We start from the raw sequence: 16,636 nt of genomic DNA, 5'->3' as shown, positions 1-16,636 counted from the left end.
GCACACAGCAGCTCCGCGACGAACAGACCCAACCTTATACTGACATCTCCACTGTACATTCGCCGACCGGTTCAAGCTTGGAAATGACGAGCCTATCAGCTTCGGGTCCAAGAGTACGATCGTCAGCTTATTGGACGGCAATAATATACCGCCGGACGCTGATCGACAACGTCTAGTGCATGTGCACTCCACAACACCCACACTGTTATAAGCTATTCTACGTTCAGGAGGCGGGATGACGGGGTTAGCTGCCATGACCATGGGGAAGCGACAGAACGAGCTCGGGAAATCGGACAGCCGTAACGGAGCATTTCAGCTATTTAAATAAAGCACTGCACTCGTTCACCCAAAGCTTCTCATCCAGCAACTTCAAATCTCCTACATTTCTCTTCAATTCTCATATCATTACCCTTCCATTCATTCACAAGTATTCAAAAAACATAATGAAGACCACCAACTACGTCGCCCTTGCGCTCAGCTGCCTTTTTGCAAGCTCCATCTCCGCTCCTACACCTGGCGGCGATGGCCTGAAGGAAGTCACTGGCATCTTGGGCTCGATCACCGACCCTTCTGCGGGTGACGGAAACAAAATTATCGGCAACGGACAGGACAATGGTAACAGCAATGGCAACGGGAACGCGGCCGGTAATGGCAACGGTGATGGCAATAGCGCGGGCAACGGAAACCAGGGTGGAAACGGGAACGCCATCAACTTTGAGCGCCGTGGTAATTCGGAAGAGGGTCTTACTGCAGTCTTGGGCTCCATCACAAACCCGTCGGCAGGTGACGGCAACACTATAGATGGCAACGGTGCTGGTAACGGTATGTCTCAAATGTGCCTAGTGTTGAATGTTTACTTGCGAGCTTGCAATACAAATCGCGATGTATCTCAAGAAACCTCTGACAAATCAACAGGAAACGGCAACGGCAACGGAAACTCAGCTGGCAACGGGAATGGAAATGGAAATTCGGCTGGCAATGGGAACCAAGCCGGCAATGCCAATTCGATCAACGTAGGTGACGTAACTCTACCAAGCGTCACGCTCCCCGACGTCGACCTGAGTCCTTCGATCAAGTCAGTCGTTTGGCGCCATAAGGACAGGACGGTTTGCTAACGTACTCGTAGTTTGGCTCGATCATCTAATTAAGGGGCTATAGCCCCTCTAGTGTAGGACTAGAATGTTAATAACATCTTTCCAAGTAAATTCTCTGTGACAAGTGATATCTTGATAGACTTGCCGTTAGTCCTTAACAACACACAGATAGTTCCCCCACGGTAGAGGATAGTGCTCCCATGTAATGATATAGCACTCGTGCATGTTATGTGGTCTTACGTCCTATAAGCCGCTTTGAATACCTGCTGAGTATATATGCTAAACTTGGACCTGATGTGTTGCTCCCAGCGGCCATAGACGCTTTTGAGGGGGCTCGCTTGGGAAGTTGGCGAACCTCTGGTGATGGAAGAAGCACACGGCTCATGCGCTAAGGCGTTGACCGAGACCAACTTGGCGTTATTTAATCCGGCCACCGGTTGCAAGGTGCAACACATTTTTCGGTACTGTTGTTGAGTCTCTTCGAGACAATGATTGGGCCCGAGCAGGCATCCCACACACGAGGTGCTCTCACCCTCGTTAGGCTTCGCGGTAGTTCCCAGCTCGAGACAGAGGTCAGTCGTCAGCTTTTCACGCACGTAACGAATATAGTCTCTGTCACCAGTATTCGCTTGCGAGAGCCAATACCTCAAGACATCACCGAACTGCAGATTGAGGCTCTTCGGCAACACGATGACAAGCGCCCAATATACCGCGTGACGAGATATACGAGTGAAGTGGGAAATCTCCACACAGAAATTGCTGGTAGAAACTTGACCATGAACAAGATCATCGAATCGACAAGAAGCATGAACGATAAGTATGTGGCCTTCCTCGAGACTCTTGCACTGATGTGGGGATACCGTGACGTCGTTCTTAACGAGGACGATCCGGCAGTGTATGGGCGGCTCATCCCTGAGCATCCAAGGCCTCGTACAGCTCAAATCTAGAAATCGATCCGCATGACTCGCATGATCCTGAACGGAATCATTCACGGCCACGCATAGCGGGCCCACGGTCCTCTGCCGCTGCCAGAAAAGCTTATGTGTGACGAAATGCAGGGCAAATGGTGGCAGATATCTGCGCAACAGTGTCACTTTTCCTTGGATAACAAGACATTCAATATAGCAAGCGCGGCTGCCTTACCGTGACCGCTTTCATCAGTCCCAGGAGCAGCCCTGGTGCCTCCAGACTTGAGAGACTATGCGGAAGAGACGCTCAAGCGACTTCGGCGTAGGCAGCGTTCCACCCAGAAATCAGGCTGTGTGTGTTCTGCCTCTCATAACGAATGCGAAGAATCTTTTGAGCAGTACTTTCGTATTGTCGATGTTTAGCCCGTTGACGTGTAAAGAAGTGATGGTCGTTGGTGGAAGACGGAAGGACCTTGACGAGCTACGAGCCGAGGTCGCTCCACTTCGGGAACTAGAACGTAGCCCACTCTTCCTCCCCTTCTGACCCATTTATCTCCGATATCTGTCGTTCGTACTGCGACTTCTCCACAACGCTGCCATCGGATATTGCATCGTACACCCATTATCGGTTGTATCGGCGAGGTATGGATTCAATCCCATCCTACCTGGTGACCTAACTCAACGAAGTACCTTGATCTCGTCTTTCTTCACTGATCAACAAGCCACCCGAGCGCATATGCTCAACAGCAAGACTCGTATGGGGCTGTATGAACGCTACACGGGCAGGCCCATATACGGAGTATCCGGAGACACGATGTTGTGAAGAGGCCCGCAGAGTGCAGGCATACGAGTGTCAAGCGACCAGCAGCCCTACATAATCAGCAACCCCTGTGGGAAAAGCTTTTTCCAACCGCAGACACTACCTGGTACCAAGAGCTCGGGACGTACAGCTATTTGAGACTTGAGGCGCGCGCGACAATGCGCCTTGTTCAAATTGTTCGCTCGGCCCGTTCATCTGCTTGGACGATGAAGAGATATGACATCTTCAAAGCGCCGGTTTGTCTCACCATTTGCCAGCTCGACATGCGAACATATTGGTCCCACCACCAAACGAGATGTTTCGCTTCGACCTTTCATGCGTTCTAGCCTTGGGCAGTTTCGAAACGTTCGGTCGGTTACAGGCAGTCCGAGCCTCTTGAAACAACACCAACGACCTGTATACGGACTAGCGTGCACCCGTTTTCATTGGCGCCTAGAGCCTACGTCGTCGTTTAATCAATGTCACACGGGATGTACCCACTTGACATCGGACCTCATTTCTGTCAACCGTTCCCGGCCCATGTTTCTGTATCGTTCTGCTCCAGAATGGCGGGTCTCGGGGTGCATAGCGCCTAGGCAAGGTCAGCAGCATCCTTGTGGACGTGTTTGGCTGCGTACCTGCAAAATTCAAGATTGCGAAGACCCACGAGACTAATGTCTGGCCCAAGACTACAAAACATGGCTTGGCCCCTTGAGCATGCTCTCTATCAGCACTTTCCAGATTCCTTTCGTTCTTTGAACTGCATTCTTTTCTTGCCTTGAAGGCATTTTCATTCTTTTTTGGCCGTGCCGCACACTCATTCACACTCAAGAGCACGATGACCCGTTCATTCATTCTTTCTTCAGCCTTGTTGGCGTTGCGCGCCACGGCTCAACTCACAGCGTCCGTCTATACTGACGAGAAGACCGGCATCACTTTCAACGGATTCTCACATTCCTCAGGCTACAAGCTTGGTTATGCGCTACCTACGAACCCCACAACCGACCTTATCGCACAGCTAGTCGCTCCTATCACCAATGATGGAGGTTGGGCAGGATTTCCTCTGGGCCAGACCATGGTTGGCAGTGTTCTTGTCGCTGCATGGCCTCACGATGGAGAGATCGTTTCATCTTTCCGCAAGGCTACCGGCTACACCAACCCCCCTGTGGTCACTGGAGACTTCTCCATGACTACTATTCCTGATGGAACCTTCGTCAATGACACCGCTTTCTCCTACACCTTTCTTTGCAAGAACTGCATTGGCGATACCGCGGCAGCGGGACTCGTCCTCTCCGACACCACGAATGTTCTTAGCTGGGCGTACTCAGACACCGCTCTCACCGATTCCTCATCCGCTTCTGCTACCCTCAACATGCACAATGGAGGCTACGGGTCCTTTGGTATGACTGTGGCTGACGCTCAGAGCGCTGATTTCGAGACGTGGGCTGCCATGGCCACAGGAAGCTCCGGCTCTGGCAACTCCACTGGTAACTCGACCGCCCCTAGCACTGGTGGAGGCTCATCAAACGCCACCACTCCTACCAACACGACGGCTACCATTTCGGACTTGACCTACGACTACATTGTATGCGGTGCTGGCCCTGCCGGTATCATCGCCGCAGAGCGCATCGCTGAGAGCGGCGCCTCAGTCCTCTTGTTGGAGCGTGGTGGCCCCTCGCTTGCTTTCACTGGAAACAACGACACCCTTTCCTGGAACAGCTCACTCACTATGTACGATGTTCCTGGTCTCGACTATTACCTCAACACGGTCGGCGAGAACAAACTCTGCACTGACACAGCTGATCAAGCTGGCTGCCTTCTTGGTGGTGGCACCATGGTCAACGGTATGTACTGCGCTTGCTTATTCGAAGGCATTTGTTCTGACTGAGTACAGCTATGATGTTTGTCAAGCCCCAATCTCGCGATTTCGACGACAAGTGGCCCACTGGCTGGAAGTGGAGCGATGTTTCCGCATCTGCAGACAAGCTTTACGAGCGCAACCCTGGCCAGAACTACGGCTCTGAGGACGGCGTCCGCTATAACGACGAGGCCTATGGTGTGCTGTCCAAGTTCCTCGGATCAAATGGATTCTCGGAGACGGACTTGATCGACGGTGACAACAACGCACGACAAGACGTGTACGGACGCCCTCCGTGGGATCTAAAGAACGGTATGCGCGCTGGCCCCGTCCGCAATTATCTTCCGGAAGCCCAGAAGCTCGACAACTTCGAGTTGATGCTCAACACCAAGGTCGTCCGTGCTGTCCGCAATGGCACTACCATCAGCGGTGTCGAGACCGAAAGCGAGGCGGGCGAGCGTGTAATCTACAACATCAACGCTGGTGGCAAGGTAATCCTCTCGTCTGGTGCTATGTCCACCCCTCGCATCCTATTCAACAGTGGAATTGGCCCAGCAGAGCAATTGCAGACAGTCGCGTCAGGCTCCAGCGGCGTGACTCTCCCAGCGGAGTCTGAGTGGATTGATCTCCCTGTCGGTGCTGAGATCAAGGACCACGTCATCTTCACCCTCAAGTTCAAGACTTCGGAGGCTTTGAGCGCTGTTGCGACAACCGACCTCACTTCCCCCAACCTGACCGTCGTTGACCAGTTCGCCAAGGCATCTGGTGTGCTCGCTCAGTCAGGCCAGCGATTGAATTTCTGGACGTCTGTTAACACTACGAGCGGCTCTGAGATGTTCATTCAGGGCACCTGCAATGGTCCCGCCAACAACACCATCCAGATCAAGGTCTACCTTACCCACGGTCTCACTTCCGTCGGTAGCTTAGGCATCACCGCTGACGGCGCTACTGAGCTCACCAAGGAGCCATGGCTCCAGACCGACGAGGACAAGGAAGCCATCACCGCTTTCATGGACCGTCTTCTCGAGATGACCAACGCACCGAACTCGACTCTTTCCTTCCTTTCCGCAGGCAGCACCACCGCTACCGGCAACGTCACCGGCGCCGATCTCATCAAGGAGCACGTCACTGGATCCCACTGGGTGGGCACTGCTAAGATGGGTACTAAGGGCGATGACGGTGTTGTCGTAGACACCAACGCCCAGGTCTACGGCACCGACAACCTCTTCGTTGTTGACGCATCCATCCACGCTGATCTCCCTACCGGAAATACCCAGGCCACCGTCATGGTCGTCGCCGAGCACGCTGTGGCTAAGATTCTCGCGCTGAAGGGTACCTCCACGGCCAACGAGACCGACACTTCATCAAGCGCACCTGCGTCGGGCACGGCAACCTCCGTTCCTGAATCTGCCAGCAGCGCCGTAGCCTCAGCACCCGCCTCCATCCCATCTTCCAGCGCCGCGACAAACGGCACTACTCCTTCATCTGGTGCCCCTGACGCCGGAACCCCAGCATCCAGCACAGCCCCCATCGGCACCGGCGTTGCCTCAGCGCCAGCATCAAACCCTACATCTGCACCCGCTGCCTCCGCACCCGCTGCCACCCCTACATCTGGAAGCGGTGCATCCAGCGGCACTGTACAGCTGTATGGCCAGTGCGGTGGGCAGAGCTACACCGGACCCACGCAATGTGCGACGGGTACGTGCACAAAGATGAACGACTGGTACTCGCAGTGCATCAACGCATAGATTAGATCAACGGCCTTTGCATAGACGGGTAGGGTAGGCCTGGACGGTCTCGGATATTCTTGTATATATTTCTTCTTCATCAGTGTGGGCGGGATGCCTCACATGTATAAAATCATGTTTCGATTCTCATGTCAATTTTGATGGTGCTGTTCATGAGTGATTGAGCCACGTCGTCGCCGCCGTAATCTACAAGATCGCCCTTCCAAGCCATATCCTGGAATGACGCTAATTCCTGAGCCGTTGCTCGCCCTAAAGTATGGGGCATCGTGAACGCCAGCTTCGTTTACGTAGCTGCGCAGAATCAAAACCTGCGTGGATGCAAGATCCTAACCATGCCACCACTCATGCAGATCTCACCCACTCGTTCCCCGAACTCTTCATCGCCGAGCATCAATCAATAACCTTTCCACTGCGGCAACGGTGAGCTTTCACCTTTAGACTGTTCCGGCTCACCCCTTCGAGCCGCCTTCCACGCCGTGTTTATCCCCGCAAGTTCCGCACGATCTTCACGTTCCTTGTTCCATTTATGGAGCCAACCCGGAATCGCTGTGTAGGGCACCTGCCCCGCCAAACGAGCCTTCTGCATTTCCGAGACAAGCCGCATCATGTAGTCCCACATGTGTCCCCTGAACTGTTGTTCGAAGTCAACGAGTTGCTGACGATACTTGGGCACGTCGTTGCCATTGGGGAAGACTTTCGGAAAGGTGATGGCGTCGTAGATCTTGGGCATGTATTGGTACAGGATCTGGTAGAAGCTGGATTGGGTTAGCATCGACTTGTGAGCTTGAAGTGCGAGGGGCGGCTTACGCCTCTTGACGTTTTTGTTGCACACGCATGGAGATGGCATGAATTTCGCGCATAGCTGCACCGCGGGCGGCTGAGGGGACGTTCACATTTTCTGAGATGTCACGTAGGTGAGCGATTTTGGCGTTGGTGCTAGTTCGAACCTGCTGCGGTATCCAGTCGAAATTTGGGTATTTCAGTAGATCATCGCGCTGCAGCAAGCGTATAGTCGGCCCAGGAACAGGTGGTGCCAAGGAAGGGTTCTGTGCGGGATTTGGAGGCGGTGCACGTAATGGACCCGAGATTCCAGACTGCGGAGGCCCTGTGGGAATTGGTTGAGGCTGGTTTTGTGTCAGGTTTGGGGGCATCGTTCGAGCTTGACCTGCTGGATAATTTGCCGGCGTCTGTCTGGGCAGGTTTGCTCTTGTGTCGGCAGTATCGGCAAACAGTGAAGAAGGCGAGTCGTCGCCGCCTGCGACCCACAAGGATATCTCTCGTTGAAGGCGTGCACGCAATGCCGGACCATCGTATGCCATATCATTTCCAAGGTCCGATGACGGAGGTCCTTCACTCATCGATTGAGGGCTTGGGTACGAGGTTTCAGTTGGGGGAAGCGCAGGAGGAGCACTTTGAGAACGGTATTAGTAACTACCATGAATAGAAAGCGTCTGACGAATACCTGTGCTGAGAGCTATTGGCTCGATGAAGCTGGTATGGTGTGGGCGTGCCGGGCCCACCGGTAGGCACCGTGAAGGCTCCCGTAGCGTTATACTCCAAGGTAGCCTGATCGTAGTGTACATCTTCAGATCCAACCTGCATCAGTCGATCGTACGATGTGGGCCGACCATGGATGAAGTCGATATAATCAGGGAATGGATGACACTCGCGTTGGAGCTCTTCGATGTCCCTGGCGGACGGTGCCGACATCTTGACTCGGTGGTAAAGAAAGATAGTCGTATTGAAGAAGATAAAGTCGATCAAGGTGTTATGTTTTGTGGTTCAGGGAGTGAGAGGGGAGCTTGAAGTAGAAGAGGCAAGAGCGACTGGGGTGAAGGTAAACAAAATTAATTTTCACTTCTCAACCAAATCACGGACCAAAGAACGGCTACAGGTTCATCAATTAAGAAAATGAAAGGAGCGGTCAGATAAGGCTCTCAGTAACGTCTGTCTATAACTGATAATTCGAAACGGGTGGATATTGACCCTTAGTCGTCAGTTGTGCAGCTCGAGCGTCGACCGCAGAGCAGCTCCAAATACTACGTGGTGAAGGCGTCGAGGGAACCGCTTGCCTGTAACTGTATAGATCAATCGGTGCATAAAAAAAAGTAGCTCGCGAGCAATCGAGCCTTAGGAAGGCCATGGTTAGTTGTAGAAACAGATGCCTGCTTTGCGCAGTGCGGGTCTTGAAGTCGCTTTAACGCCTCCCAAGGTGGAATCATAACAGGTAAGAGTCAAGCTGCATCAGTCAGAGACATGCTCGAAGTGCTGATGAAAGTGTTGTCGACGAGAAGCAGCTGGCACGTGGAGTAGGTTTATATCTCGGCAACACATTGGGCCGATCCGAGTCGAGCATTTGCATCTTCAAATAACTGTACATTTATGCTCCACACGACACCTCGACTTCAAGATATCGCCCCCTCTCCACCATGGCCGACGCGCCAGAAGCTCCCGAAACCCTCGAAACCCTTCAAGCCCGCCATCGCAAAGAACAGCGCGACCTCATCTCCCGCATTACGCAAAAGAAGAAGCAAGCCTCCAAGAAAACGCGGAAAGGTGTGAACGATGAATGCGAGCGGTTAGAGCAAGACCTGAAAGAGCGACAAGCGCGCGAGGTTGGAATACTCAGCGGCGAGAGTCTAGACGTGGAACCTACAATCGAGGAAGATGAGGTCGAGGCAGACGAGGGGCAGGCGGGGCAAGCCAATAGGGTAGCGAAAGCGGTGGAAAATCTTTCGTTAGATCCGAATAAATCAGCAGAGAATACGCCCGAGCAGAATGAGCCTAAGAAAAAGAAAAATCGTGCGAAGGAACGCCTTGCACGCCGCGCTGCAGAACACGATGCGCTCGTTGCACAAGCGAAAGAGGAGGCTGCTAATATGCCTGACCTACGCGAACAGGAGCGTACGCGGATGGAACAACACTTTGGTAAACACGGGGTTGAGGTTAAAGAGATACGCGCGGACGGGCATTGTTTGTATGCTGCTGTCGCGGATCAGATGGAGACACGGGGTTTAGGACTCAACCCGAAGATACAGGTCAAGACCCAGGAGGAGCCCAAGTTACCAGATTACAAGAGGGTTCGATACGCTGCGGCAGACCTCATAGAGAGCAAACCCGACGATTTTGTAGGCTTTATGGAGGAGCCGCTGGAAGTGTACCTTCAGAAAATACGGGAGACTGGTGAATGGGGTGGACATATGGAGCTTATGGCATTGGCGAAATCATACGGCATTAAGATCAACGTTCTGCACAGCGACGGCCGGGTGGACAAGGTCGAGCCTGGAGACGACCTGAAAGACGAAGATACGAAGGAGATCTGGCTGGGATACTACCGTCACAGCCACGGTTTGGGCGAGCATTACAACTCTTTGCGCAAAGTCTCGTGAGCGTCTGTTGAGCACACGTGCTATTCTACATGACCACCAGTCCAACGCAGGCCAGCTGCACAGGTCAGGCCTTACTTGTGCCGCCACACACTCACCCAGTCTGTTATCTCGCCATTGATGATAGCGACCTGGTGTGTCCGCTTCGGCTTCCAATGAGCAACACGAACCAAGGCTTTGTCGCTCTCCGCTCTATCCGTGCTAAGGACCTTTCCATCCTCACCGTACTGTATCTCCTCTCCTGGCCGCTTCAGGAGCTCCTCGTGTACGGTCGGTGGTAGTGAGAAGGGCGGACCGCCGGATTTCGGTGGCTTGTGCGTAGGAAACTCCAAGCAGATGAGCACGCCTCCCGGAGCAAGTAATTGCGCCATGCGTTGAGCCCATTGTGGGCGTATCGTCGGATGCAATGCGCAGAGGAACTATCCTCACAATTAGCCATCAAAGCAACCAACACATCCATCCATCTTGCCATTCATAAGCCCACTCACCGTGTTATCGTAGATGACATCAAATCCCTCTCCCAGTCCACCCGTCCCTTCCAACCACCCATCTTCAAAAAAGTCCCCCAGCAAACACTTCATCGCCCCCCTTCCGACCTTTTCATCGCTTATTTTATACTCCCCCTCTAACGGTCCCTCACCCGGCTCCCTCAGATAGTCCTCGCTCACCCTCACGGCGTTCTCACTGACCTCCAGCCCAAAGCTATCATAGCCATGGGCAGCGAACAGCGCAATGTCGTAGCCCTTGCCGCAGCCCGGCACTAGCGCGCGTGCCCTCTTTCCGCTTGCAGATTTCGGGGAGGGAAGGAGGTCTTTGCGTTCGGCGAGCGTGTCGATGAGCGCGGGGTTTGCGTAGCCGCGGTCCCAGGGGAGGAAGTCGCCGGCGGACCAAAGATCGTCCCAGCGTTTGCTATGTTCGGTGGGTGCGTGGTCGTTGAAGTGGGCTTTTAGGCGGTCTTGCTTTTGGGTGGGGGCGGCGGAGGTCATTGTGGTGGTTGTTTGCAGGTAATTGGATGATGGATTGAGCTATGAAGGGTTGGGATGGCTTGTTGATGGTGGGGTTGTTGATCTGCGAGGGATGGCATCAAGCTTTCGGATGTGCAACAAGCCTAGGCCGATCACGGCAGTGCCCGTTAACTTGAAACGAATACAACATTTCGTGCAATGCTTTTTGCAGAACGATCTTGACTAATCATTCGGTGACTATAATAGATAATCAATCATTCAAGTGTTGCATGTTGTGAGATTGAGCTCACCAATGACATCATGCCATCCTCATCACTCAAATCCAACATCAGTTCTCTCACTCCGAACCATCCAGTACTCCATTACGTTTTATCACCGCCGCATAGTCCGCTTCAACAGTCCGACTACAGCAACAGCATCGCCTCGACATTTGTTAGATGCAGAATTCTGGGGATCTCTTGGCACCTGTTTTCACCACTTTTCCCCCCCCCACCTTTCTATCTTCAGCATCACCAAAACGCGATCAAATCGCCTAAAAATTCATAGAAATGTACTTAATCACGCCTAAAACTAGTCTCTTCTTGAATTTCACTGCTATCTCGTCGCGTTGTTAAGATGTAGGCATTTGAACAGATTTTGAGCAGACTTTGAGCGAGATTAACAAAGGCTTGGCACTACGCACAGGCCAAACCTTAATTTTCACAAACTTGGACGAAAACCAAAAATCAGTTTTTGTACTTTTATTCCCTATATCTCAACAACGCAACAAGATAGCAGTGAAATTCAAGAAGAGGCTAGTTTTGGGCGTGATTAAGTACATTTCTGTGAATTTTTAGGCGATTTGATCGCGTTTTGGTGATGCTGAAGTAGGTGGGGGGGGAAAAAGTTGGGAGAAAAGTGCCAAGAGATCCCCAGAATTCTGCATCTAACAAATGGCCGTCACCGGAAATAGTGCGGCCGACGCTGCTACAACCGAGGCAGCCAAACCCAAAGAAGAGTGGACCATGATACCCCGCCAATATGCGATTTGCAAGCGAGGAGACGGCGCTTTTCCGCGGCGTGAAACCCTCGCGAATTGAAAGACATGCTCGGCAATCGGCACAAGCATGGCCTACAGGTAGGATAGCCAGCATGCTGGCTTTGGAGGTCTGAACCTTGCTTTCACTCACATCCTACTCACCGACTCCCCCTTCTTCAACCTCTCGAGCAAGGGGTCTTGCAAGATCGTGGACGTCACGCCAAATTGTTTGTGACTGAAGACCGGAGCTGCTTGCGAAATTGCAGGGATAGATTCGAGTAAGGTACGACGGATGCTTGCTTCCTACCCCCGGATAAACCACCGCAGCGCATGGAAAACCCGCTTCGAGCGTTGCAGCTCTCCTCGCCACAAATTTTCCTCCAAGCATGCCAGACTCTGGGAAGGACGTGCCAGAGTCGTCGAATGACCAGCATCGCATAGAAGAGTCGGTGGATTTCATTGACCCGGGAATAGCTGCAAAAGAGGTTGACATCACAGACGAGGACGCGATATCAATAGCACATTCCAAGGCTACCACCACATCGGGACACGATGAAGAGCAGACCAAAAAACGACCAGAACCTCCGACGACGCTGTCGAGAACGACATCGGTGAATCCTGAGGCAGTCATCGTGGATCGCAAGAATCGAAGGGGCTTGTTTGGCAGCTTGACCATTATTCCCGAAGTGGAAAATGGGTATCATTATGCGCGAAGAACCAAATGGTTCATCACAGCCATTGTGGCCGGCTGCGCTATGGGCGCACCCATGGGATCTGCTATTGTCATGCCGGCTTTGCAAGATATAGCCATTGCTTTCGGTGCGTCTTCAACGGTTGCCAATATGAGCGTTGCCGTCTATATGCTCAGCATGGCCATCTTCCCATTGTGGTGGTCTTCATTCTCGGAAACAGCTGGCAGACGAACCATCTACTTGATCTCCTTCACAATGTTCACTGTCTTCGCGATCCTCTCAGCTGTTTCTACCAACATGGCGATGTTGATAGTGATGCGGACGTTGTCTGGTGGCGCCGCCGCGAGTGTGCAAGCCGTAGGTGCAGGGACCGTGGCAGATATCTGGGAGCCAAGAGAGCGCGGAAAAGCCATGGGGATGTTTTACCTCGGACCGTTGTGTGGCCCATTGTTCGCTCCCATAATAGGCGGCGTCCTTGCGCAAACCCTAGGCTGGCGGAGTACACAGTGGTTCCTCGCTATTTGCGGTGGCCTAACCCTTATCCTCATCACTTTCGCCATGCCCGAAACCCTCCGACGACAGGATCAGGAAAATGCTCTCCAAATCCAACAGCCTACCTCCGAGAAGACGACCGCAAGACCAGACCTCACCCGCGTCTCGACCCGCCAATCAGTCCAGGTCAAAACAAAATCGACCCTTAGAACTCTTCGCCGCTACTTCCTCGACCCCCTCATCGTCCTCACCTGGCTCCGCTACCCGCCCGTCGCCCTCACTGTCTACTATGCCTCCATCACCTTCGGTTCCCTGTACTGCCTCAACATTAGCATCCAAGCCTCCTTCTCCACGCACCCATACAACTTCAAAACCATCATCGTCGGCCTGCTCTACATCCCCGGGTCCATGGGTTATATCCTTGCGAGCGTCTTTGGCGGGAAGTGGATCGACAAGATCATGCACCGCGAGGCGCGCAAGGCCGGGCGCTATGACGAGTTTGGCAAACTCATTCTCAGGCCGGAAGACCGCATGCGTGAGAATGCGTGGATTGCAGCCGTGCTCTGGCCCGGCGCGTTGCTGTGGTATGGTTGGACCGTGCAGTACGGGACTATATGGATTGTACCCATGATCGCGAATTTCTTCTTCGGCGTGGGCTCCATGCTGATTTTTTCGCTTTCGTCCACCATGCTGACGGAGTTTATGCCCAAGCGGGCATCGGCTGGGATAGCGATTAACAATTTCGTGAGGAATATATGTAGTTTTACTGGGGCGGTGGTTGCGGAGCCAATTATCCATGCGATTGGAAATGGATGGTTTATGACGATACTAGGGCTGTGGAGCTTGGTGACGGGATTGATGGTTGTGTTCGCAATGGGCAGGTGGAGCTCGAGGTGGAGGGTGAGGATGGTAGCAGCTCTAGGCTAGAGATGATGGGTTGGAGGTTTGAGCGTTCAGTGACATAACAGCTTAGCATACACATGAATATACAGCATTCAATATCTTACATGGCTACGTACTCCTGCAGGCGATTTTGTTCCCCTAGACGTACATGCCTTGACCTAGTATCAAACACCTGTTTTGTTTACACGCAGAGAGCTCATATCGTTGATTTCAGGTCATTCAGCCTCTAAGTACGACAAGGAAAGGTTCGTTGAACATTTGATTGCAGCTTCATGAACTAATATACAGTCTATCGCACGACGTAGTAAGCCTCACGCTTTCTCTACATGTCAACTCTCTACATCAGGATCATCCCCGCAATGATCACTCACTAATTTAGTCCGGAATGTCTCACCGCGGCCCGCGATCAGCACTTACCCGGATCTCATGACGTGCATTGTATGTACTCGTTATCCTTGCCATAACCCAATCTCCGGAAACATCGTCCGGAAAAGCTTCCTACTCGATAATGCGGAGAAGCTGCGTTAGAGTAGCGTTCGTCGCGCATCCGCAAGTCATAATGTATTGCAACACACGCTCACATCATAGCCGGATAACGACTCCGCTTCCGAATAGCAGGGCCATACTTGAAGAGAACCCAGGGTATGGGAAGCATCAAAATGGACAAAAAGCCAAGGAGACTTGTCGCCCAGCCGATACCCAGCCTTTCGTACACTGGAATTGTGTAATTTAGCTACTGTCCTGTCATCGCATAGTCAAACACGTACTCTGTATGGTAAATAGCGGGAACACTGCGCCGAGCGTATACCGAAAGATACCATTCGCAGCCATCGCAGAGGCGCCGTTCAAGGGCCCGTAGCAATCGACCATGTACATGGCCGCCGAGATCTAGCCGCTGGTTGTCAGCGCGTACATGCTCGTGTGTCGGGGTGTTACTCACGAACAGGCATAAGTTTCCCCACGCGAAGGGCACGGCTCCCACAACGGGAACGGCCCAATGCACGCCTGCGTTCGCAGTCCAGGCGAACCAAAACAGCCCAACGGGAATACCTAGACTGCCTATCATAGCATTGTACAGCCGGTGTTCGGGCTGGGCGTGCATCTGGCCGGCGGCTATTGCTTTGCGATGCTGCACCTGGTAGAATTTGATGTCGATGACGAGGCCTGTCATACTGGCAAGAAGCACGCCCAGGCCGATGGCCAAGAAGACAAGCCCGGTCTGCGAGATGGTGAAGGAGTAGGGAGGACGTTCGAAGACGTAGGGTATGGCAGCGAAGAAGAGGAAGAGAATGGCGAAGGTGAATGCAGTGTAGAGCGAGAGGAAGAAGACTACAGGCTGGGGAAATGTCAGCGTATGAACATCTTCTGGAATAGAATGATTGGAACGTACTTCTGTGACCAACATATGCATCGGTCGTAGAAAGTTTTGGATCACCGTCCTCTTGACGGCGGCGCCACCAGCGGGTTCTATAGCTTCGATCCCACGCGCCTTCGCTCTGCGCTTGAGAATGACCTTTTTGTATGTCTCTTTCGTGGGTATCGCGCTCAGAAACACGGCGAGAGCGATGAAGAGGATACACCATTGTGTCCAGCGCCAGCCCTTGTGTTGTGCTGCAAAGCCCCCAATGACAGGTCTGTAACAATTAGCAAGAATGAGGATAGGATTTTGAGAAGCGTACCCAAGTGACGGTCCAGCGAAAGGGGCCATCAGAAACATTGTAGTTACTTTGGCTCTTTTGGCCGGTGGAAAGATATCTGCAGTCGTACCCGCACCTGTGATCGCTGGTCAGCATTTTCCGTTTTCTCGATGCCATGCAACTCGACCTGCAACACTTGCAAGGGTAGGGCTGTTTGATAGTACTCACCAACAGCCAAAGCCGGGCTTCCTGTCATCCCCGCGAACAGTCTACACACCAGAAAACTTCCAAAGCTCTTGGAAAAGCCTGCACCCAGCGTGAAAAGCATAAAGATCGGAGCTGAGAGTAGGTATACTAGCTTTCGTCCATATCTCTCTGAAAGGGGCGCAGAGATGACTGGACCAAAGGCTAACCCAAGTGTATATAAAGTCAGGCCGAGTATAGCTGCCGTCCGCGAAATGTGGAAATGCGATGTGATCGAGAGAAGTGCAGGCGTGTAGACGGAAGTGCCAAATGTTCTGTAGAGGGTTAGGGTGGCACAAGGACGTGAAAGGGTAAGAGCGACTCACACGGCGAACCCAAATAGGCCTGGCACCGTGACATGATATATTTTCGATGCGAGGTTCCAATTCTGAGGGTTATCTGGGTCTTCAGGGCTGTCCCAGTCGTCTGCTGAAGGTGGTGCACTGGACGCCTCTTCTTTCGGGACATATGATGGTGGTATGCGTTGTGGAATCTTTTGTTGCGACAGAGGCGGCGTTCTAGAATCGCCTTGCAGCTCGGTCGATTCGCCTTTCTCGAGATCGCTCATATTAGGAGACGAGTCGTCGTCCCTTTGCTTGTCCCGCGGATCCATCAAAGAATAAAGGCAGACAACGTTTAGTATCGAGCACACCGGAAATGGTAGCTTTTTCCGTATGAGACAGGAAAGCCTCAAAGTCCACAACTGCCTGCGTAGAAGCTGCAACTGGTGTCGCGCTCCCCATATACCTAAGGCACGCAGCTTGACGCCATTGCACGCTGAATTTGCATGATTGATTTGGTTCCGTGCGATCACTCATCGCCCATACCTGCGTAGCGTGTGTTTGGGACAGCCTTGCGCAGCCCTCGGCATAGATTGGGGAATAGTAATCACT

The 16,636-nt window shown here is 52.7% G+C and overlaps 7 protein-coding genes across 7 annotated transcripts; 4 read left to right on the top strand and 3 right to left on the bottom strand.

Annotated features, from left to right (window-relative positions):
- Positions 1 to 235: 235 nt before the first annotated feature.
- Positions 236 to 1,115, top strand: N0V89_009137 (uncharacterized protein; the record flags this gene model as incomplete). Its single annotated transcript, XM_056217890.1, has 2 exons — positions 236 to 243; positions 317 to 1,115. The coding sequence occupies 2 exons, from the start codon at positions 236 to 238 to the stop codon at positions 1,113 to 1,115; spliced, it is 807 nt and encodes a 268-aa protein (XP_056069446.1).
- Positions 1,116 to 3,639: 2,524 nt separating this feature from the next.
- On the top strand, positions 3,640 to 6,407 carry N0V89_009136 (uncharacterized protein; the record flags this gene model as incomplete). The annotated part of the gene is made up of 2 exons (XM_056217889.1): positions 3,640 to 4,645; positions 4,696 to 6,407. The coding sequence occupies 2 exons, from the start codon at positions 3,640 to 3,642 to the stop codon at positions 6,405 to 6,407; spliced, it is 2,718 nt and encodes a 905-aa protein (XP_056069445.1).
- A 394-nt stretch (positions 6,408 to 6,801) lies between these two features.
- Positions 6,802 to 7,243, bottom strand: N0V89_009135 (uncharacterized protein; the record flags this gene model as incomplete). Its single annotated transcript, XM_056217888.1, has 2 exons — positions 6,802 to 7,152; positions 7,238 to 7,243. 2 exons carry the CDS (start codon positions 7,241 to 7,243, stop codon positions 6,802 to 6,804), a joined length of 357 nt encoding a protein of 118 aa, XP_056069444.1.
- A 1,593-nt stretch (positions 7,244 to 8,836) lies between these two features.
- OTU2 (OTU protein) lies at positions 8,837 to 9,796 on the top strand (the record flags this gene model as incomplete). The annotated part of the gene is made up of 1 exon (XM_056217887.1): positions 8,837 to 9,796. One exon carries the CDS (start codon positions 8,837 to 8,839, stop codon positions 9,794 to 9,796), a length of 960 nt encoding a protein of 319 aa, XP_056069443.1.
- Positions 9,797 to 9,867: 71 nt separating this feature from the next.
- On the bottom strand, positions 9,868 to 10,779 carry N0V89_009133 (uncharacterized protein; the record flags this gene model as incomplete). The annotated part of the gene is made up of 2 exons (XM_056217886.1): positions 9,868 to 10,212; positions 10,282 to 10,779. 2 exons carry the CDS (start codon positions 10,777 to 10,779, stop codon positions 9,868 to 9,870), a joined length of 843 nt encoding a protein of 280 aa, XP_056069442.1.
- Positions 10,780 to 12,162: 1,383 nt separating this feature from the next.
- Positions 12,163 to 13,887, top strand: N0V89_009132 (uncharacterized protein; the record flags this gene model as incomplete). Its single annotated transcript, XM_056217885.1, has 1 exon — positions 12,163 to 13,887. One exon carries the CDS (start codon positions 12,163 to 12,165, stop codon positions 13,885 to 13,887), a length of 1,725 nt encoding a protein of 574 aa, XP_056069441.1.
- Positions 13,888 to 14,596: 709 nt separating this feature from the next.
- N0V89_009131 (uncharacterized protein) lies at positions 14,597 to 16,103 on the bottom strand (the record flags this gene model as incomplete). Its single annotated transcript, XM_056217884.1, has 2 exons — positions 14,597 to 15,497; positions 16,096 to 16,103. The coding sequence occupies 2 exons, from the start codon at positions 16,101 to 16,103 to the stop codon at positions 14,597 to 14,599; spliced, it is 909 nt and encodes a 302-aa protein (XP_056069440.1).
- Between the last annotated feature and the right edge of the window lie 533 nt (positions 16,104 to 16,636).

Source organism: Didymosphaeria variabile (genome assembly GCF_027946475.1).
Source record: "Didymosphaeria variabile strain IMI 356815 chromosome Unknown scaffold_6, whole genome shotgun sequence".
In the NCBI taxonomy this organism is placed as follows: domain Eukaryota; kingdom Fungi; phylum Ascomycota; class Dothideomycetes; order Pleosporales; family Didymosphaeriaceae; genus Didymosphaeria; species Didymosphaeria variabile.
The sequence above is the reverse complement of the archived record's forward strand: the minus strand, read 5'-3'. Positions and strand labels throughout refer to the sequence as shown.